We start from the raw sequence: 21,914 nt of genomic DNA, 5'->3' as shown, positions 1-21,914 counted from the left end.
GATCGGACAATGGGTAATACAGTTAACACTTTAAATCACAAATGGTGGTTGCTGATATTTCCTTTAATAGGTGACAAAATCACTAAACATATGATCATAGCCATGAGGGAAAATGAAAGGTTGGGAAAGTACACCCCATAATGCACTTGGCGCCCTTCACAAAACTGACAAGCATGAGTGGTGTGCCCAGAGGTTGTTACAGAGGAGCAATAGAGGTCAAAATCAGAGTCCAGGAGATCAAAACAGGTTGTTTTGGGGCAGTAGAGGTGGTAGAGGGTGTGTCAGCAGCACTACAGACTATGGAGGTGGGGCAAAAGAAACTGTAAGTGGTATTGCAGACAATGGAGGTTCAAAAGGGCACACCAAATGTTATACAGGTTGTTATCAGGGACTGTGTCTTGGAGCCAAGGACAGTGGAGGTTGGCACTGAGCACACAGGAAATAGGACAGGGCTTTGTTGCCTGGGAATGTTGAAAGAGCTAAGATCTCTATTGGACTGGGGGCAGTGGAGACGAGATTGAAATTAAGCATGGTGCATTAAATAAATCTGAGGGACTATTTCTTATGCGTTGGAGTCTGTGCCCTGAGGAATGGGCACTGAGGTGTTATTACACATTTATAGAATACTGGCTGCTGGCGAGTTGAACATGCACTGGGAACTGCTGCCAAGGAGTTAACACGTGTTGGATAGTGGAAGCTGATGGATCAATGCACATAAACCACAGACTAGGTGCTGAGTGATTTAAGCACATACATTTGGTGCTAGGTGTAAAGAAGTTAGGGTTTATACATTGGTAACTGGGCACTGAGGGGTTAACATACATGCACTGAGGATTAGGTGCTGAGGATTGGCTTACTGGCTAAAACTAAACTGTAGGTTACTTTAAAAATTACCCATGCAGTGGAACAACTCCCCCCCTCCACTGCACTGTGAAGTTAAACACTTGTTTTGTCCAGGAAGAGTGGAATAAGCAGTAATATTTACCGGATTTCTCATTCCCCCAGCAGCTGGTGTTCTTTCCACTTTCTGATGTCCCGAGATGTGGGTGTGCCCTTGGCTACAATGCGGGACCATCAGTCCTGCATTGTATGCAACCAGCAAAGCAGCTAAGTGGCTTTGTGGGGCTGGTCTTGAAGCTAGGAAACAATAAATTATGTCAATATTGTTGCTTATTCATATACCCATGAGGATGTAGCCCTTGCAGTGCATGGAGAGGCCCTACTTCAAGAGTAGCTTTTTCAGCTGCCCAGAGTTGGATTTTATTATACATAGGCTGAGAGCTTATCACACATGTGCTGAGGTAATGTCACTGTGGGGTTAAAATACATTTGCTGGGTGCTGGTTTCTAAGGGTTTAATGCTCATGCAAAAAAGACGGGTCACTGAGGGTTATTGCTCTTGATGCTGATCGCTAACAGAAAACTGAAAATAGGTGACTAGAGGCTAAGGCTCATTCGAGGTGGGCTGAGACTGATTCTTAACTGAGCTTAATCTGAGTGTTAAAGATCCTTGTTGTGTGTCTGGGTTCACTGATACATGTCTATAAGGTGGACAGGGGCACAGTTTAAAGCACAACTTCAGGCAAAGATTTGTTTTTTTTTTTAAATTTTGCTGAGGTGTATGTCCTAGCTGGATTACTGCTCTGCACTTTAAAAAATTTTTGAGCAGCGATCCAGCCATGGCATTCACCTCAGCACAGACCAACTTTTGTGTACATGCTAGAATAAAGTCCCTCTGCCTGGAGTTTTGGAGTTGTGTGGAGAGAGTGTGTACTGCACAGTGAGAAGTCTGAAGAGGAATCTGGAGATTGTGTCTATAAGGAGAGGGATACAGTGGAAAGATCTATATGTGCGCTGGAAGTCAGATTTCACTGCTAGAGCAGGCTCTATTTCTATTTCAGGCACTCCCTTCCAAAACCACTGATTCTGGAAAGAGGAAACAATGCACTGACCTGGCCCCACCTGCAGTCTCTGCATAATCTTTTTTAACTCTGTTGGTTTAGAATGAAGAGTTTTGCATATTTGTACTGATAACAGGAAAACTAGTTACTAGAGCATGACCCAATTGTTATGGCTTTGTGGGAAAGGATGGAAACACAAACTGTTGCTGATTGACTGTCCTAAATTATTCATCCACCATATTAACTATTTCTTTAAATATAGGAAAATTAAGTTATAAACATTTACAGTGTTTTAAAATAAATACAAATCCATACATCTTTATATATTAAAAAAAAATGTGCTACAATTAGGTTCTGTACAGTATATGCATAATAATCAGTGCAAATAAGTCCCAAAAATCCAGTTATCTACTGTGTCCTTTAGTTTTTAAGCAAGACCTTGTTCCCAAATGTGCTCGGCACACCAACAAGTGATCTTCATTCTAACAGATCCTACAGATAAACCTGATATACTTGTACAATTAAACAAATATAAAATTGACATGATGTATTTACAGTATTCTAATTGAAATTAATGGAAATGCAGATTTGTTATGTGGAAAAAGTAAGCGCAGCCATACATTTACCACCAACTAATATAGATGAAATTAAAATCGGGTGTTCTTGTCTCATTTAATCCTTAGATATTCCGGATCTGGTGGTATTGGCGTGAGTGGTGTAGTCAAGATTAAAATAGCTCTCTTAGACCTTCAGAAAAGAGTTTATGCCTATCAGTCTGGCATGGGATTTAAAATGATGAACCCCAAAATTTGAATGTGGGATCTGCAAGTAACTCTTGCAATAGGTGGTCTCAAGGTGCATGCATCTAAAACCAGAAAGAGATTGCACCAATTTAACATGCAAGGGAGGTGTGCCAGGAAAAACCTTGTCCAGAAAGAACATAAGGGCAAGACTGTTGTTTACCATTAAACATCTAGGCAAAAACGAGGCCTTCTGGAGCAATGAACTTTAGACAAATAAATCAAAGATAGAGCTGTTTGGCTGCAGTAACTGTAGACATGTTTGGCACAAAGACAGCATTTCAGTAGAAGATTAACTGTGAAGCTTGGTGGTGGGAATGTTATGGTTTTGGATTGTTTTTCTGCATCTGGGACTAGGCTTCTTGCACTCATTAGGTTAACTATACATTCTGTATCATGTGATTGATGAGAATGTGAGGCCATCTGTGTTGAAGTTGAACTTGAAATTGATTATTTAACAGAATAATCCAAAGCACATCAAGGAATGGATCAGAAATAAAGAAATGGAGGGTTATGGATTGATAGGCTCTGATTTAAATCCCAGTGGAATGTTGTGGGTGAATTTTAAAATATGCTGTTCATGGAAAGTAAGGGAAGAAGGGCAAAAGGAAGTGGAAGAAAACACTCAAACATCTTGCAAGTGGTGAAAAAAACCATTTGAGTCGATATCAAAACGCCCACGAGAAGTAATTTCTGCAAAAGGGGACAGTACCAGCTTCCGTGGAACTCCTGTGACGCAAAAGAGAAGTAAAGCCAAAAAAAGTTTGGCATTACTTCTTTTAAAACATTTTTAATCAATTTCCTTTACACAGTATGAAGAACAAATCTGAAAGGCAGCAACAGAACCAAGCCAACCTAGCTCACAATTCAGTCAACATCCCATGACTGTTAAACGCCTCACTCACTATCAGAAGTGCAATAGTGCCCCCATGGCAGCAACTTTTTCTCCTTTTCAGCCAACTCATGAAACATTGTAGACTTGTCCCTAGAACAGGAGGTGAGTCTTCCAATTGGGGCAAATGTTCCAGTGACAACTGTTTAAAATAGGAATTCTCCTGAAGGGAAATTTCCCCAATGGTACATAAACCGCAACAAAATCTTGTCAGGCTTTTTAACCTTTCCCTACTATAATCAAAACAACAATAAAACGTTTAGCTATAAATAGGGTTGCACAGATACCAAGTACAGTACTCGGTACTAGTACGAGTACATGTACCGATACTTTTGAGCTCCAAGACTACACTAGAGAAAAATTCACAAATTAGGAGGCAGCTGTCATTTGTAAGGAGCACACGGAGATCCTGGAATTTGTACATCTCTGTTTTTAATGTACGATTTTGTTTTTATAAATATAAATAAAGGGATGCACAGATACCAGTTTTGCGAGTACGAGTAATGGTACTTGCAGAGTACTTACAAGTACGAGTACTGATACATTTTTGTTTATTGTCATGTGACAGTATTTCGAAAACAATACAGACTAATGATTTCAGGACAGTGGTGGGGTGCCAGAGCCAGGTCCCAGCTGCAACCACTGCAACCCTGGTAGTTCTCATGAAAATGCCAAGTATCTGCACTGGTACTCGAAAAGTATCTGTGCATCCCTAGCTATAAATACACTTTAAAACTCACGCTTGAACAGCCATCATCTACCCAATAAAGCCAAAACTTTCTCATTTGCAACTCCACATTCTCTGAACCAGCACTGTCAACTCAAAGTATTGTGTGCTGTAGTATGCTGTACTCTGCATCTATCCTTTCCTGTGGTTGGCAAAAGTATCATTCACATACCAGCAGAACACAAGAACTGGCATTGGAGGCAGAGTGGCATGATGTAGTGCTATATGTCACACACCAGTCTCATGAGTGCCTTTTCCAAACCCAGTTACAGTATGGAGACCTGTATTAACGATCCCGTGGCTGTGTTTATACTTATACCAGCATAAGTGAGCCCGCTCTAGAACAGGTAAGATTGGGGATATTACAAAAATGTATTTGAGTTTGCGCTATGAACTTGCAATAAATTATAATTCTTTTTTCCCCCCACATTATACATGATCATTGATCACAATCTTGCATAACTTGAAACCTATATACAGTAAACTCCCACAGGAATTGGTAGATGCCGCATAACTGTAGTTTCTGGTTGCTTGAGAGTTAATAGTAACCCTATTTCAAATTGCAATAGCAAGCTGGCTATTAAAACCCCACCCACTAAGCAGAGGAGCGGACCTGGGAGAGAACTTTCTCTCTTAGGTCCACTCCTCTGCTCAGTGGGCGGGTACAATAGCCAACTTACTATTGGCTGTTGCAATATGAAATAGCCAGTAGCAGTCTGGCTATTGCTCCCCATTGTTTACATTCTGCTGCCGACTGCAGAATCTAGCTGACAGCCAGCAGTAAGATGTAAACAAAGAATTTCATTAGCAACTAAATAAATTTAGTTGCTAACAAAATGTTTTAGTGTGCAACAAACAACTGACAATTTTTAGTGTGCATCAAGCCAATGGCAAAAACAAAATTGAGGACATATTATGCTTGAATGCTGGATAATGGGGGGTTCACAGTATATTATAAATATAAAGGTCCAAAAAATGAGTACAAATTTAACTTTGTCCTTTTTAGGGCTTTTTTTTTTTTTGCATATTTATTGGTGATTTTGTTGTTGGTATTATAGGTATGTTATCCATTAGGGGGAAAAAGGGGGTAGAAAATAACAACATTTGCACTTTTAACAATGGGTGCAAGCTTGTGTTGATGTCTCTTTACACTCATCTAAAGGACATGTTTATGAATTGATTTGTGTAAACCTTTATAATCATACAGTGAAATATAAATGCATAATTAAAAATTATTCACTTCTTTAAAATAACACCTGTAGTGCTCACCCCCGAAAGAGCTGCTGGATTGTTTGGGTCCTTCTGCCATGCATCAGTAATGATTTACCTGGACCCGAGTGACCATGACAAACCTGAGAACATTTTAAATGGGTTTTATTAGGAAGAGGTAAAGCTCTGGGAATGAAAAGAGAATGGCAGCGATTCAGTTTTACACAGTACCAAGTCCGGCACAATAACATAAGGCTTATCTGGAAATGTCAGGTCCTACCTAGATCACTGGCCATTGAACTCCACAACACAGTCCAGCCAGAGGTGGGGCCCTTAATTCACAGTGGAGCTCTCACTCTCAACTAAAATGTTTGTAGTCCCACAGGAGGTTAAAGGAGAACCTATGAGTTGAGTGCTTTTCACTCATCCTCATAGTTCTAGCCGACCTGTGACAATGAAACTGTCACAGGTCGGCTCAGTAGATCGGGAAGTGAGCGAACACATACCGGCGTTCGCTCACTTCTCGATCCTGTCACGGCTCTCTGCCCTGACAGGGGAGGGACTGGATTCCCCCCCTCCCCGCTCCGATCCTCCAGCGCTGACTGGCAGAACAGACGGGGGAGGGGGCGGGTACAGCTGGCTCTGCCTCTAGATAGGCAGAGCCAGCTGTCACTCACGCAGCTGGGCGTATCCAGACACAATTGTCGGGATCCGCTTCAGCTGCGGCGTCTCCGTATACCGCGAGCCATAGCACGCGGTATACTGAGCTTAGGGTGACGGGAGGACGCTAGTTTGTGTCCTCCCGTTACCCTAAGGAGAACTGTGGGGAAAAGCCCTAACCCCATAGTTCTCCTCCTTTAAGCCATCCTGTCTCATTCACTCTGGTTTTGGAACACAAATCAACAGTTACAACTGAACCACAATTTAAAGTTACCAATAGACTTGACGCCCAAGTGAAGTCCACCCAGACTGAATATGGTCCTGGTTAGTGGCTTCCACATTCAGGACTGATAAGGATTAGAACTAGACCGCAGCTCCTGTGTAAAGTATAAGAACAATGATTCTCTTCAGGTGGCCATGCCCCATATTTCTCTGTTACCAAAAATCTGCGCAACAGTCTACTTGCAGATCTGGTCCTCCTGGAAAACAAAAGTGGAACAGCAGAACACTTTGATGCCAAAATATTGGAACAGCAAAGTATTGCAACAGCAGCACACGACTGTCTTCTCTCTGGTTACTGCAGCTAGCAGTCCAACCACCAGCTTGTGTTTCTGTACTCGCCAACACACACAGTCCAACTGCAACCCCAGCACAAGTGCAGCTCTGTCCTACCGCAGGCTCACTGCATGGTTCTCTCCTGCAGCAAATTCCACGCACCCTGGCTCTGGCAGCACAATCCTCCCAGCTAGAGCAGCTCACTCTCTGATCCCTCAGCACTGAGCTCTTCAGCCTTAGCAGCACAAGCAAGGATGGGGGGGGGTGGAGAAAATGAGAGGCACTTCTTCCCCAATAACTCTGGGCACTCTCTCAGCCCTGGCCAGCACATTCACTCCCCTTGTGGGTCCCTGGTCTAACTGCCCTCTGAGCAGTGATGGGCTTAAAACCCAGCGGCCAACCGCATTCCTTCAGGCCCTGACAGCCATTCAGGATTTTCTTCTGAGAAGGGTGGGTCCGGTCCAGGCTGCAACAGCAGCCAAACACAGCCCTGCATCTCATCTCCTCTTTCCCTGCGCTTTCTATCAAGCATAGAGAGAGAGAGAGCCAGTGCAGCAGCAATCTGCAGGGCTGGTTAACAGAGCTGCATCCCAGCGGGCACTACATACATAATTATTTTCTAATTTAAATCTCAACTTCGGGAATAAAAAATAAAATAAAAAACTACCCCTGCAGTGGGCCCCCGCTAAGGTAAAGTAGAGGAAGAAGCTGTAATAGTAATGTAATTCCCCATTCCGGCAGGCTCCCTTTAACTGTGCGACCTGTCCCCCAAAACCTTTTATCTAAGTTTTACACCTTATTCCTCTAATCCTAGACTTAACACTCATTTAACCATTGCAGTGTGTGTTTTTTGGGGGCACTACAAGGGTAGTTTTTTTTTTTTTTTTAAGTGCCTGTTCACACGACGTCCGTTTTGTGTGCTGACCTGATCTGTACGCTCCTGCACTCAAAATGCATCCCAATGTATCCCTATGTGTTTTATGGGCTACAGTTCTCACGTGCGCAGTCCGTTCAGGTTGCGACAGAAAAATACTGCATGTCACATTTTGTACGGTCAGGAAACGCAAACGCGGCCAAAACGCACTGCATCAGTAGCACCGCGTCTGCTGATCAGGACCTGAAACTCATGTGAACAGGCCTTAAAAGTTTACTGAATGATAAATACACCCACATGAAAATGTAAATTCACAAAAAATTTTTTTTTATACATGGTGTATTTTAAAGTCATTTGTATTCTCCAAATTTTATCCTGTTTCTCCACTTTTCCTGCCAAGTGGAAATACATACATTCTTGTTACACTATCACCCGCTGGGTAAAGTAAGAGGGGAGTGTTGTGAAAATTTGATGTCTTCACATGTTATATGGGAGTACCTCTTGGTGAGGCAAGGCGTTGCCCCCTGATATGCCTATGCATTAAATCAGGGTGGGGTTGTAATTTGTTTTAATTCCCAAGACTGTCACACTGGTGTGGAAATGCAAGCTGCAAAATATGTGCCTCAAATTTAAAAATACATTTTTCTCAATCTATAAAGGTGTTTGGCTGTGAAGCAGTGATCTCTATCCATGTATTTTATCTTATATTCCCTTCCTTCATTAACCTTTTCTCCATTCCTTAATAATCTAATATGTTCTACTTTGTCATGTACATAGTTGCTGCAAGCCTACAAGTAAATCCTTTTTGCTTCCGGCATCTGGCACTCAGACCCCATTCACACTGAGCGCTTTGTAGTGCGATTTCCGCTCAAAAAAACGCTCAAACATGAATCTCAATGTAGCTCTTCCAATGCATTTCAATGGAGCTGTTCACATGTAGCTTGTAGCTCAAGCTTGTCGCTTGAACATGACCTATTTTTCGGCAGATTTTGTGCGATTTGGCCCAATAGACTACAATGGGGTAGCTCAGTGTCACACATTACCAGCGATTTTGCATGCCATTTTCGCGCTACGTTACGCTACAGAAGTGTCACTGGTGCACAGAAATATAAGCAGTAACATAAGCAGGAAAAAGGAAGAGGAATTATGCCACATCAAGACCGCTTTTCATTGGATACAGCCCAATGTAGAAGCTACGAAGTCCATGCCAAAAGTAGCGCTATGTAGCGCGAAAATATGTGCAATGTAGTTTAATTTAGCTTAATGTCTCTCAAAGTCGCCCAGCTCAAATCGGCGCTGAAAAAGCTCAGTGTCTAAATTGAAGCATGAGCTGAAGGGTTGTGTTGTTGAGGTCCCTGGTCTGCCACTCCTATCTGACACAGCACGTGCCTGCAGTTCACCATCCCTTCCTGTCACGGCACCTCTCCACAGGTTACCACCCCTCCCCAATACAACACATCCTCACAGGACACAATCCCTCTGCAGCACAGCTCATGCCAATCCCACAGGTCGTAATCCCTCACCTGCACAGCACTTCGCTGTAGGTCACATCCCTCCCTGAAACAGCACATACCTTGCAGGTCATTGTTGCTCACCTGCACAACACATCCCCATTGATGAGTCTGCTGCTCATCTTCAGCTGCTCTATGTGCCCTCCTTGCTGAAGCACCCCATGCATTCAGCCTACTTGTTTCTGGGTAAAGCTAAAGGTATGCAGCATCGTCATGGTCCTTGAAAGCATTCATGATCAATGACAGCCATCGAGTACTGTTAGAAGCACCAGCCTGTTCAGATCCTACACACTCAATCCCTTCGACAAGCCCTGCTTGGGTCTGGTATGACTTTTGGGGGAACCCCACACTTTTATTTGCATTTTTTTTAAATGGGTTACTTCCTAACTTTCCTACCAGACCTAAAGGGTCTGGTATGGTTTGGGAGGGGGGCCCCATGCTGTGTTTTTTGTTCTTTCTTTATAATTCCTTTTATATTTTCTAAAAAAAATGTTTTAAACCTTTATTTAAATCATTTTTGAGCATTTACTTAAGTTTTTTTTTTCTACTCTGCTCGCTACCTCGGAGGTAGCGAGCAGAATAGCCGAATGCCGCTCGGCGGCATTCAGCTATTCACTCACTGCCGTTCGGCCCCTATGAGAATAGGGACAAATGGCAGCGAGTGAGCTGCTGGAGCTTCGGCTCAGCCAAACATGCAGATCATGTTTGGCTGACCGAAGGCAGCAGATGTACGGCTGAAATCCGCCATACTGAGCTGGAGTGAATAGCTGAATACTGAATAGCCTTCGGCAGCTAAGTGCATAACCCCCCAAATCTTTTCAGACAATACTATGACAGTAGCGTATTTAAATCATCAGGGTGGTACCAGATCTCCCAAACTGTTAGAGGTAGCATTTCAGATTCTTCTGTGGGCAGAGAGAAATCTTCTCTCCTTGTCAGCAGTCCACACAAGGGCATCCTCCAATGTGGTGGCAGACTATTTGAGTCGAGCTCCTATTCGTCAGGGGGAATGGGGGCTTCATCCACATGTCTTTTCTCAGATTGTCAAGTATTGGGGGTTACCCGAGGTGGACTTTTTTGCCACAAGGAGAAACAGGAAAGTGAACTAGACGCTTAGATGCTTTTTCTTAGAGTTGGGCCTTCCATGTGGTTCTTCCAATGTGGTGCCCAGGACCTCAAAGAAGATCAACTCTGTCTCCTTGGCAGCTGCCCTTCCTTCCGAATCTCCTTTCTCAGGGGCCAGTTCTGCATCACAATCCAGAATGTTTTCGTTTGACAGCATGGATATTGAGAGGAGAGAAAAAGGGCTGCTCTCAGAGTTTCTCTCCAGTAGAAAATTGGTCACAAAAAAATGTATAATAAAGTATGGAAAGTTTTCTCATCCTGGTTCCTTTAGAAAAACAGATACTGATACCTTCAGTCCCAGTTATACTAGAGTTTCTTCAGGAAGGTCTGGATGAAATATTTGCACTTAGCACCCTGAAGGTTCAGGTTTTGGCCCTTTCAGTATTTCTTGATGTAAAGCTAGCAGGGGACCAGCTAATCAGATGTTTTTTTCTAGCTACTGAACGTTCTTTGCCCATACGAGAAAACATTGTGCTATCTTGGGATCTGTCTCTGGTCCTTAGAAGAATAATTAAGAAGCCTTTTTAGCCAATTAAAGATAGTTTTATTAAATGGTTATCCTTAAAGATGGCTTTTTTTTATTGGCTGTGACCTCTGCCAGAAGAGTGGGAGATCTTTCTGCCTTATTCATCAAAGACCCTCACCTTACAGTTCTTCCTGACAGGGAAATTATTAAAGGAGAACTATGGGGTCAGTGTTTTTCCCCATAGTTCTCCTTAGGGTAACGGGAGGACACAAACTAGCGTCCTCCCGTTACCCTAAGCTCTGTATATTTATGAGGTGAGTGGAAATCACTCATCTCATAGTTCTCCTTTAAGCCAGATCCTTTTTATCTACCTAAGGTAGCATCTTCCTTTCACAGATCCCAAGATTTTATTCTTCTGTCCTTTTTGTAAGAATCAAAAAAATCTTGGAAGAAATATATCATACATTGGATGTTAGATGTCTTCTATGATATCTAGAAATTACAAAATCAGCACATCTAGTCATTTATTTGCCCTGCTCAACCAGGAAGCCTTTAATATATCAGGCCTCGATCTAGCAGTGGTCTCAATGACATCATCTCCCTAGTGTTCTTCCTAGAATACATGCTGCATGGCCTCAACGACTGCGGACTGGAGGCATAGCAGCAGAACTTGGGCGTGATCTCATGACTTGAAATAAAGAACCCCAACACTGCACCAATTCAGTAAACAGATCTGGAAAAGATCTCCAATTGCCTGGCATTTGCAATGGCCCTAGAGAAACGGATTATATATGCAATTTAAGTCTCCCCACAGAATACAAGTGAAATAAGTCACACACAAAGGAGTGAAAAATAACATTTAGGTAACTGCTAACAGATATTGGGTTACATAACTAGCAGTCTACAACCTTTGTCCATCTCATCAGGGGATGACTTGCAGTCAACTCTCTTGTATTTTGTTATGATGGCATTTTTCCTATCAAAGAGCCCCCTAACCACACAGGGTGTGAATTGCCCATTCATGCTACACAGATCAATAACTAAAGAGCCACTCATTGTACTGTGAGTTTTAAATTTGGACCCCAGCAGCAGCTTTACTCCAGAAGCTTATTTTAACACCAAGGCAGATGGTCATCTACTGCTGATTTTGTTTCTCTTTTAGGCAGTTTCTCCGTGATTTCAAATACCAGTAGCAGTTTGAGTTAAATAACTTGATATGAAAATTGGATATTAAAGTGGATCTTTACTTATATCTTTAAAATAACAACAAACACACCTTTTAGAAATGTTTAGTAATGACACCCTACAAACACATACATAGTTGCATAGTATTTGAGGTTGAATAAAGACACGTGCCCTTACTTTTAGATAATTGCAGGCTTTGTATTCTTTCCATACCTTATTTCTCTTTTCTTTCCCAGTCTTCTGACAGTGGCCATGTTAACTAAGGGCAGATTACTAGCTCTCCTTTAAATTCCTGGATTTCTGGGACATGTGACTAGGATATATGACAATGCACATCATCTCAGGGAAGGAAAATGCCTTTCCCGAGATCTCATGAGAAAAGTAAAAAAAAAAAGAACAATGATAAATAGATTATGAAAAATTTTGGAAAGTATTGTTGGTTTTAAATATTATTAATACACACCACACACGCCAACTTCTTCGACTGTCTTCATTGGCAAGGCCAGCATGACGTAACGCACGTGCATGTGCGCAGGAATACATTTGTCCCAGCATATGCTGGGATTGTACACTTAGTGCAGCTCAGTGTACACTGTAAAGAGTTTGTGAGGAGGAAGGCATGATTCCTACCCTCTGACACGTGAAACGTGTCAGAGGGTAGAAGCCTAAGCAGGCTTTGTATGGCGTCTAAGTTCAGTAAGGTTTTATAGTGGGATTGAATTCTGGAGTGCAGCTCTTCTTTCTTCGTGTGGAATATCATTATAGTTTGGACAGACCAAGTACAGAGCCAGAACCTGGGACAAGGGGGTACTGCATATTCTCTGTAGAGCTTTATGTGAAGTGTTGACTTTAGCCTACTGATTCATTGCTTTGGGTTACTATACGTTCAACTTTGCTTCCTGCCTTTTTGAAAAAGCCCATTTGTTTTAACTTAATATCTTTGGATTACATGTGTTTAACATTGATCTAAACTACTTATTTTTATTTTTTTAGGTGCTGTTAATATACACATATTGGAATTTAAAGGACCGTGACTATTACAAGTGGAGTCCTGAATGCTTGTCCTACATCAGCAGCTATCACAGTGCAACCTGCTTTTCCTGGCTGTATTAAAAGATGCCCAGGACTGGGCAGTACACTCAGCCTTCATGTGAACGTTGATCTTTCCCTGCATTATCACTGAAGTGAAACACGTGGATCTGCTTCTGCACTTTGTTAGCATCCCACCTGTCTGCCTTGATTGGATTTGTGGGTGTTATACCTGCCAATTTCCCCCTTCCCTGGTGCCTTTTTATTTTTTTTTCCTGGTGTGTGTTTTCTAACCTTATTCTTTCAAGATGATGTGTGAAGTAATGCCCACTATTAATGAGGACAACCGTCGGGGCTCCACCTACGGCTCTGACGATGCTAACTTTGAACAACTGATGGTCAACATGTTAAATGAAAGGGAACGGTTACTGGAGACTCTCCGGGAGACGCAGGAGAGCTTGTCCACAGCACAGCTGCGTTTACGGGAATTGGGTCATGAGAAGGAGTCTCTTCAGAGACAACTTAACATCGCCCTTCCACAGGTAAGCTACACATTACCGTCTTTGTATACAGAAAGCCTTCAATAATCACTATTTCATCTTTAAGAGACTCTGTTAGTTTGCTCATTCAAGTGGCTCAGGGTCCTAAGTGGGCAAAGTCGTGGCTTTCACACTGAACTATAGACATGATACTAAATATACAGCTGAAATACACATAGGAACGCTAGGTTATCTGCAAAATAAAAAATTTTTTGGCCGGATGTGTGTTAAAGACAGATGAAGATCACACCTCCAGTCTGCTGACTAGACACTAAACTCTCAGATGAGATTATTGCTCTGCTCACTGTGCTCTGTGCTTCTGTCAGCCGGTTCACTGACAATGCACATAGCTTCCAGCTATTCCTTAGTTTGAGGAACAGTCATCAATTAGCCCCAAATCTCTCTTCCAGCATAGTCCATTCTTTTTCAGGTTTAAATAAGCAAAGAACAAAAACCGTATATTGTGCTTGAAGGGAATAAATTATATTCTTTTATGTATTTTTGTATTATTATGCTCATAAAACATGGTTTTTAGGTAAATACGTATAATTAATATGAAAATTGTGTGTGAATATTTTTTCCAGTCAGCAGGTGGAGCTCTAGGGTAGGCTTTGATTCAATTATTTTTTTTTATTGTTTTCATAAAGTTTTAAAGAACCTATTTCCACATAAAATACAGGTCAAAGTGTACTTTACTGGCAATAGAAGACACAGGCAATATTGTACAGTACATTAGTAAGTGAACTGGGTAGGTGTTTTGCAATATGCATAACACCTAAACATAGAAAGGTCCTGGTGACCGGAATTGGGGATTATGCCTGAGCCCAGTCGTTCGGTTGCCAAAAACTGTTGACTTGGAGAACAAGATTGATGTTGGGGGATTGGGAACAGAGGGAGAGGAAGGAGGAAAGGAAGGGGGAAAAAAGGGGGTTTTAAAAAGCTTTAGTGGAGGGGCATTTCGTGAGAGTTCCAGCGCTAGGGTAAGGAGAGGGTGTGTGCTAAGATTATGCACACTTAAGTTTTAACATTTATTTATCATCCGCTGAGGGACATGGGCATTTAAAAACAGTTTAGCCATGCTGCCGCCTCCAGGAGGTTGAGGCATTGGCAAACAACTAAAAAAAAAATCATTAGCCAGCTTTCAGATAACCCATCCTCTACCCAGCATGCCTTGCATGGTATTTTTGCTTCATGACTTAAATCAAGATTCTTGCTACATCGATGGTATTTTATAGGGCTGCAACTAACGATTATTTTCATAATCGATTAGTTTCCCGATTATTTTATTTATTAAAAATAAAATACACAAATGGTGTGTTACAAACATAAAGTTTACTTCAGAATAAAACTGCATGCACAATATTTTGTTATCGCATTGCCCTGGAACGCAGGAGGCGTGTTTGGGGTGCCATTGAAATGAATGGCACCGCAACGTACCTCCCGCTGCAGAATTTGTCAGGCTGATACTGAAAATGACTTTTTATCTTTCATTCATTAAAGGACACAGTGGATCTTCGGATCTGGACCAATTGGGTTATATAGCGCCACCTTCAGGCGTAGGACACTAGGCACAAAACGAAAGCACAGCCTAGGGGAGGCCCCTGATGGTGGTCAAACCCCCTAACAGCTAGAAGCTTTTTTTCCCCTAGTGTCAAGGAGTTAGGACCTAAGCATAAAAGCAGTTCCATCACTGATGAAGTCATGCTGGATGTAACGCGTGTAGGGCGGAGCATCTGATGTCACATTGATGTCTATGACTGACGGTCGCAGTCATTCGAAACTCCTGCATACACTCCTAGGAGAGATTCCATGCTGTGTTACCACTGCTTTTATGTGAGTAATTTTCTTTTAAGAAATCATACATTAATTAATCATAATCATACGTGGTATGGTGTTTGCTTTCTCTTTTTGGATAATACGATCCTGGTATTGACATACTATACTGAGGAGGCCCACAGTTCGATAAAGATTGGAGGTTATTGTTTCCCTACTAAAAAAGTGATATACAGCTATGTCTGCTGGTCTGATTACATCATTGGAGGACATCTGTTAACGATTGGAGCTGAGGGCCCCCTCCCCTGGTTAACCCCTTCGTGACGGGAGACGTACACTGTACGTCCAGCCACAAAGGGACCAAATGACTCGTCACGTACACTGTACGTGACGAGTTATTTGCTGCACTAGAAGGCTGCTCACCGCTGAGAATCAGCGGTTACCTTTCAGTAATAGATGTCTAACTATCTAGAGATCCATTACTGAAAGGGTTAACCTTTTTCAGACACCCGATACCTTAATATCGGGTGTCTGAGAGTCACAGCAAAGCAGAGACACATGTCGGCTTTTGCCGGCATTCTGACAGTTCGTATAGATCGAGAGATATCTCTCTCAAGCTATTCTGGCTTTTTTTTTTTTTTATCTTTTGACTTTCAAGAATAGATACAAAATGTTATGTATTAGACACATAATGTATCTATTCTTGAAAGTAGAATGTTTAAGTTTTCTGAAACATTCACTGACAGCTGAATCCTGAACTGCTGCAGGATCAGTGTCACTAACTTATTATCGGCTGTTCTGAAGTTTGAAGCAGCCTGATAATAAAAAAAATGTATTAATTTATCAAGCAGTAATAGTGAGATTAATTCACAATGACTGCCTGATATAATTAAATAAAATTTGTCAGTATAAAAAAAGTGAAAAGTGTAAATAAATTAAAAATAAGGGACAAATAAATGAATGTATGTATTGCATTTTTTTTTAGCTGTGCTGGTTTTGTTAAAAAAAAATACTACAAATCAAAACTGGGAAAAAAAGTTTTTTTTTACGTTTTTTCCTCTTTTTTTAATTTGTATTTGTACTAAGTGAGGCGTTAGACACACATATGTGATATAAATATATAGCCCTATCTGTCCTCTAAAAAACAATATATAATATGTGTGGGTGCACTTTGTAAGAAAGTATATTACTGACGTGGAAGAATCACACAGCAAAAATGTCAAAAGTGTGTCAGTCATTTACGAACAGAAACCAAAAACAAGCTCAGTCATGAAGGGGTTAAGAAGGGAATTGCCTGATTTGTCCTTTTGTTGGGGTCTATCAATAAGGTGAGCACCTCCTATATCTGGTGTGGTGCAAGTAGTGCATTTGGTGAATGAACAAGAAATATTCATCACTGTTGTTTATATATGGACATCTTCAGAGTTATGATCATTTACAGACTTCACATCTAATCCATTTACTATTTATTCACTAGCTATAGCTTGGCACATTTAGTTATTTATTTGTGTTTCTTCCTGTCGTGCCGGGTGGGCTAGTGGCTATGTGATCCCATTTGTGCATGTTGCACTTTGTGGGTATCAGATGGACCTGCATGCTATTGGCATAGTGCTACCCCCAGTTTAGGTTCAGTTGGGTCCATTTTATCTTTCCTTTGAGGCCTTCTGGTTTACCCAGACCCTTGGTCCTCCTTTTTGGGATGGTGGTACAATGCCGGTGGTCTTTTTCTACCACGTGTATGGCAGCAGGTATCCTTTTCAGGGGGACCTCATAATGACATTGGTGCCTGAGCTGTGGTACCATTGCTTCTTGGTCCTTGTTATAGGTGGTATCAGTTTTTGCCGGTTTAATATAGATACATTCCCTCTGGGGACCATATATTCTTGGAAGGAGTGGGGTGGAACAAGGAGATAGTAGCAGAGCTTGCTCTGTCCACTTCGCATACTGACATGATTTTTCTGTATCTCCAGCACCGGTATGCTCAGTCTGCTGGTGGTGCAATCTGTAACCTCTGGCTCTATGTTCGCTGGGTTACCAGTTCAAATCCTATGTGTAGCCTCAGTACTATGCACACATGCTGAGTATCAGTGTCAGTCTCCCAGTGGAGAACTGTTTGCAGGGTGTCTCTGGAGATGAGTGCTTTTTGCCCAGTTGAAGTTGATTGGGACTTTGCTAGGGGAGATTTGTCTTTTCTGGTGGTCAAGCAATATTATTTTGTAACTCCCACCACTTGGCCTAGGGCAGGCCCCCGGCACTCTGGACTTCACATTCCTACACTAATGCTAGGGGATGTCCTCCTACCCTTGTGGTCATGCGGGCTCTTAACCTCCTAACTGGTGGTGCCTATGTATGGGAAGTGATTCAGGTGGATACTAGCTGGCATTCTGCTTTCTGCCTTGATTCAAGCTTCACCTACTTCCGTACTTAGGGGCCCTGTCCCATCTTGGGCTTTTGTCTACTCCATATTTTGATTCGTATCCAATAGTCCCTCCTGCAATCCGAAGGGATTCGTCTTGGCCCTTGTTGTCTGGGGTACTTTATGTTTCTGTAGTTTTCACAAATGCTTTTGGCTGCCCCGGCCATCCATAACGTTTTGTATTCCTTTACTTGCTGTGGGTCTTCAATAGTTGCTGGCTTACTGTTCATTCCCTTTGGGGCATCTACATTCTGGGAGAATTGAATGTCCTCCTATTTAGGGAATAGCCGTTGGAAGTCAGTGGGACTCCATTTGCCCAGATATTGCCTGTTTTCAAACGATCAGGGAAGCATTGGAACTGATTCATGGCTTTGGAGTTTTTACCTTTTTGTCAGCCTTGGTAGTCCAGGGGTTATCACTTCTGGTCTTCTCTGTGAGAATTCTGGGGCTGTTAGTGGCATTCCCTGGGATGGTTCTGTTTGTCTTTTTTTCTCTTATAGATCCTACTGCGCAATTTTGGTTGCTTCAGAATAGGTGAGTTTGAATCCTGACCTGACGCTTTCGTCTGCCTTAAGGGCTAGTTGTTTCCAGCTTGATGGTTCAGGAGTTCTGTCCTGGATTTGAAAGGGCTTCTTCTGGCTCCTGGCATTTTGTTATACTGTGTGGCTGTGTACGGTCTTGCACACCTGTTGGTGATGTTGCCAGGACTTTGGATAGATTCCACTTTCTATTGTTCTACAAGTGCTTCGACCACTTGGATGTTCTTGCAGGCTGAATGGAAAAGGAGTGAAAATATAGCACTATCAATTATAGTCAAACTGCAGAAAATGGTTATCTACCCATGTCTAACCCTTGTGCTGCCACACACACATGGACATAATTTGATTATTTTTTTTATTTTTATCACTTGTTTTATTTTCATTTTTTCTTAATCTCTATTTTTAATTTTTTTTCCATCCATTCGTTTTCTTAGTTATATGCATTCCCATCCATCTCCATAGAACGAGTTCCATTTGCACATCCCAGCATCAATTTCATTTCAACAATAGTTACCTCCACATAATCCATTTTCCCAAGAGGTTCAGAATAACAGTTAAAATAGTATAATACATTAATTCACCTTCTTTCCCACCCTTCCCTGTTTTACAACCGTCCTTTTGTTGTGGCCGCCCACCTGTCAAATTTCAAATCTACAAATTCTCCCGCCACAACTGCTTTCACACCTTTTTCTTGGCTTGACAAAGAGGAATACATCCTCGAAACGTGTTGCCTTGAAGATTCTTAGACCTTAACTTCTGTTTTCAAGTGTTTTTATATTTCACAAACTACCCCTTTCCACACATGCCCGCGGCGCTCCTCGCTGCCTAATTGCCTCCACTTTCCACCACCACGGACTGCTCTGCGCCCCATCCATCCAGTTCTCTCGTGCCATCCCCGAGACACCCCATCACCGGACAATGGACAGTCCCCGTACATAATACCTTGCCACACACCAACAGCTCCTCGATAGCCCGTCTCCTTAAGCACTGACAGCGGTTGCACCCGCAACTAACAATCTCCCCCATATTGCCAGCTCCTCCTCAGCTTTGTCAGAACATCATCCCCATCACATCACCGGCTCCCACGCAGCCCCTGATCACCAACACAGCTCGTCACCCGCCAATACATTTGGAATTCAGCCGTCACCACGAAATACTTCTCCATTCGACCCAGTTTCTTCACCATCCAGGACCACCGCAATTCCTATCCACCACCACGGACAACAGAGGGGTACCTCGATAGACTCCCTTGTGTAAGTGCTTTTTCAGCTTCATTTGTCATTTTTATATATTTGCCTTCATTCCACGCTGGCAGTGTCTTCATCACCCACACACCATCTTTTAGACATACCCTTTTCTGCAGTTTGACTATAATTGCTGCCATTTCACAGCCTGCCACAAATGATACTTAGTGCTATATTTTCACTCTCCCAGGCCCCATCACATTAGGCTGTGGCACTCCTTTGTGTTTTTCTTGTGTTCAGTTTTTGGCAGGACACCTTCACTTGCCCACAACAGAGCTGCATGCCTCAGTCACCACATTGGGGACCAACCTAAAAATAAAAATTCACACACCCACCCCAAGTACTAATCGATTGGAGTGCGCTCTACATACACCTCCCACTTTTTGGATCCCTGACTTGGATCTGCACACCCTTCGTTGATTGTGATGGGGAGTGGAGGGGGGATGTGGAGGGGCCCTTGGGAGGTCTGGTTGTGGAGCCATTGGACCCCTCAATGTTCTGAAGTAACACCGACTATCTGGTAGACCTTGTAACTGATTCTTCTTTCCTGCCTTTCTAGTTTTTCTCTTGTATGGCTCTTGGTTTATATAATCGTATTGGTATTTGAGTTTCACTTTTATTGTTTGTATTATGCTGATTAAGCGATTTCTTATGTTTACATATTCCATATAAAGTGCTATGTTTTACTTTACTTTACTTATGTTTTACATTTGGCATAGCAGAGGTTTTGTTTGTGGCTTCTTTTTTATCTTCATAAGAGTATTATTCTAAATTGGAGTCACCACACATGAGAAGGGTTCCTGTGTTATGTGTTAAGGTGCCCATACACCTTACAACCATTGTACAACTTTTTTTGTGCACACATTTCAGCCTCGTTCAATTTTCTTACAACTAGCCCATCATGTGCAGACCAATGTAGTTCGCAATTAACGCTCGTCAGCACCACCACCACCTGGCCAATTTTAATCGATCGAAAGGACAGATTTTCGTTTGAGCATGTGCAGTTTGCATCTTGAGATTTTTGTTGTATAACAACGCCACTAACCTGTCAATTTTCGTCCTACCAGACGAAAGTTTTCTAGCCTGCTTGAAAGAAAAAAAATCTGCCAGTTGTACAGTAATGGAGGTTGTACATTTCCCATCAACTGGCAGATTTTTGGACGAAAACGCAATGGCAGACAAAAATTCTCCAGATAATTTTAAGGATAACCTGTAGGAGATGGAGGGAACAAACAGAACCTGCCCAGTACTGGGGGTGTAATAGGTTACTAGTGTATTACTAGATAGGTTACTAGTGTGTTACTAGATTAAATATCTGCCTTTTGTGTCCTTGATCTCTCATTTAAAAGTGAAGTGTAGTGATCATGTGAAAACTATTAGTACACCTCTTTGTTTGTTTAGGGCTTTGGTCGTATACATTTGGGGGTAAGTTACTCATATCCAGACAATTTCTTGCTTAATTGATCGGAAGTGCCTAAAGGTCTTGACCCTTTTATGGGGCTGATTGAGACCCTGGGCATTTATTGAGGCTGCTATTAATGCCATGTTGGGTTTGTAAAGGGGCAAGTGAAATAAATTATCTACGTTGTGGGGTTAATAGTGACAGCAGGGACTGCTTGGATAGCAGGGACTAATCAGTGGAGAATTGGGGTGGGGAGTTTGAGAGTAGGGAAGTAAATGAAATGGGAAAGAAGAAATAAAAAATGGGGAGAAAGAGGGCACGAGGAGGGAGGGTCAAAAATTAGACGAGGACAGTAGAAGAGGAGGTGATGAGCAGGGCAGCCCCAGGAAAAGTGATGGAAAACATGGAGGAGGGGTTAAGGGAAGGTTGGAACTAGTTCTAGCCACTAAATTTGTTAGATTTAGGTTAAGTTGAAGCAGGTTGCACCTCCTTATTGTGGAAATCAGGTTTCCCTGGCAACAGGGCATAGGTACGGAGGGTCAGCATAATATATAACCTGAGGGTGGAGGCCTGTGAGAATGTGTATACATATAACAGCTTGCAAGCTATGGTATAGAGTGCAAGCTATGGTATAGAGTTAAACATCAGTGTCTGGGAGACCCCATGGGAGTATGTGCAGGATTGAACCAGAATGCATGGTTGAAAGACAAATTAATGGAGTTTGAATTAGGAGCTGGTACTGACGTATTTGGATCAAAGAGTAGAACTAGTTAAATAATACTTTGGGGTACTGGTGGTAACATCCCTTGAGGTAATGGAAAGAAAACAAGCATTTTGAATATTTGCAGGTAGTAGGGGAAACCGGCATTTTGGATATTTGCAGGTAGTAGAAGTAGTTGGGTACAACAATGGGGCTACTCATCACTAGGGGCACTAGTTAACGTCAATAACAACTTCTGTGTGTGCACTGGCGGAACTACCAGGGTCGCATCGGTCGCAATTGCGTTCGGGCCCTGGCGTTCCGCCTGTTGGGGGGGGGGGGGGGGGGGGGGGAGGAGGGGGCGCCCA

The 21,914-nt window shown here is 42.3% G+C and overlaps 1 protein-coding gene across 1 annotated transcript in view; it reads left to right on the top strand.

Moving 5' to 3' along the window:
* The first annotated feature begins 13,089 nt into the window (after positions 1-13,089).
* The window catches only part of PPFIA3 (PTPRF interacting protein alpha 3), a 165,303-nt gene continuing 156,478 nt past the window's right edge, over positions 13,090-21,914 (top strand). Inside the window, exon 1 of the mRNA XM_018564364.1 lies at positions 13,090-13,475. Coding sequence (XP_018419866.1) covers positions 13,242-13,475 — 234 coding nt within the window. The 5' untranslated portion in view covers positions 13,090-13,241. The remainder of the gene's footprint in view (positions 13,476-21,914) is intronic.

The sequence above is a fragment of the Nanorana parkeri genome, unplaced genomic scaffold, assembly GCF_000935625.1.
Source record: "Nanorana parkeri isolate BGI_ZX_2015 unplaced genomic scaffold, ASM93562v1 scaffold747, whole genome shotgun sequence".
NCBI classification, from domain to species: domain Eukaryota; kingdom Metazoa; phylum Chordata; class Amphibia; order Anura; family Dicroglossidae; genus Nanorana; species Nanorana parkeri.
The sequence above is the reverse complement of the archived record's forward strand: the minus strand, read 5'-3'. Positions and strand labels throughout refer to the sequence as shown.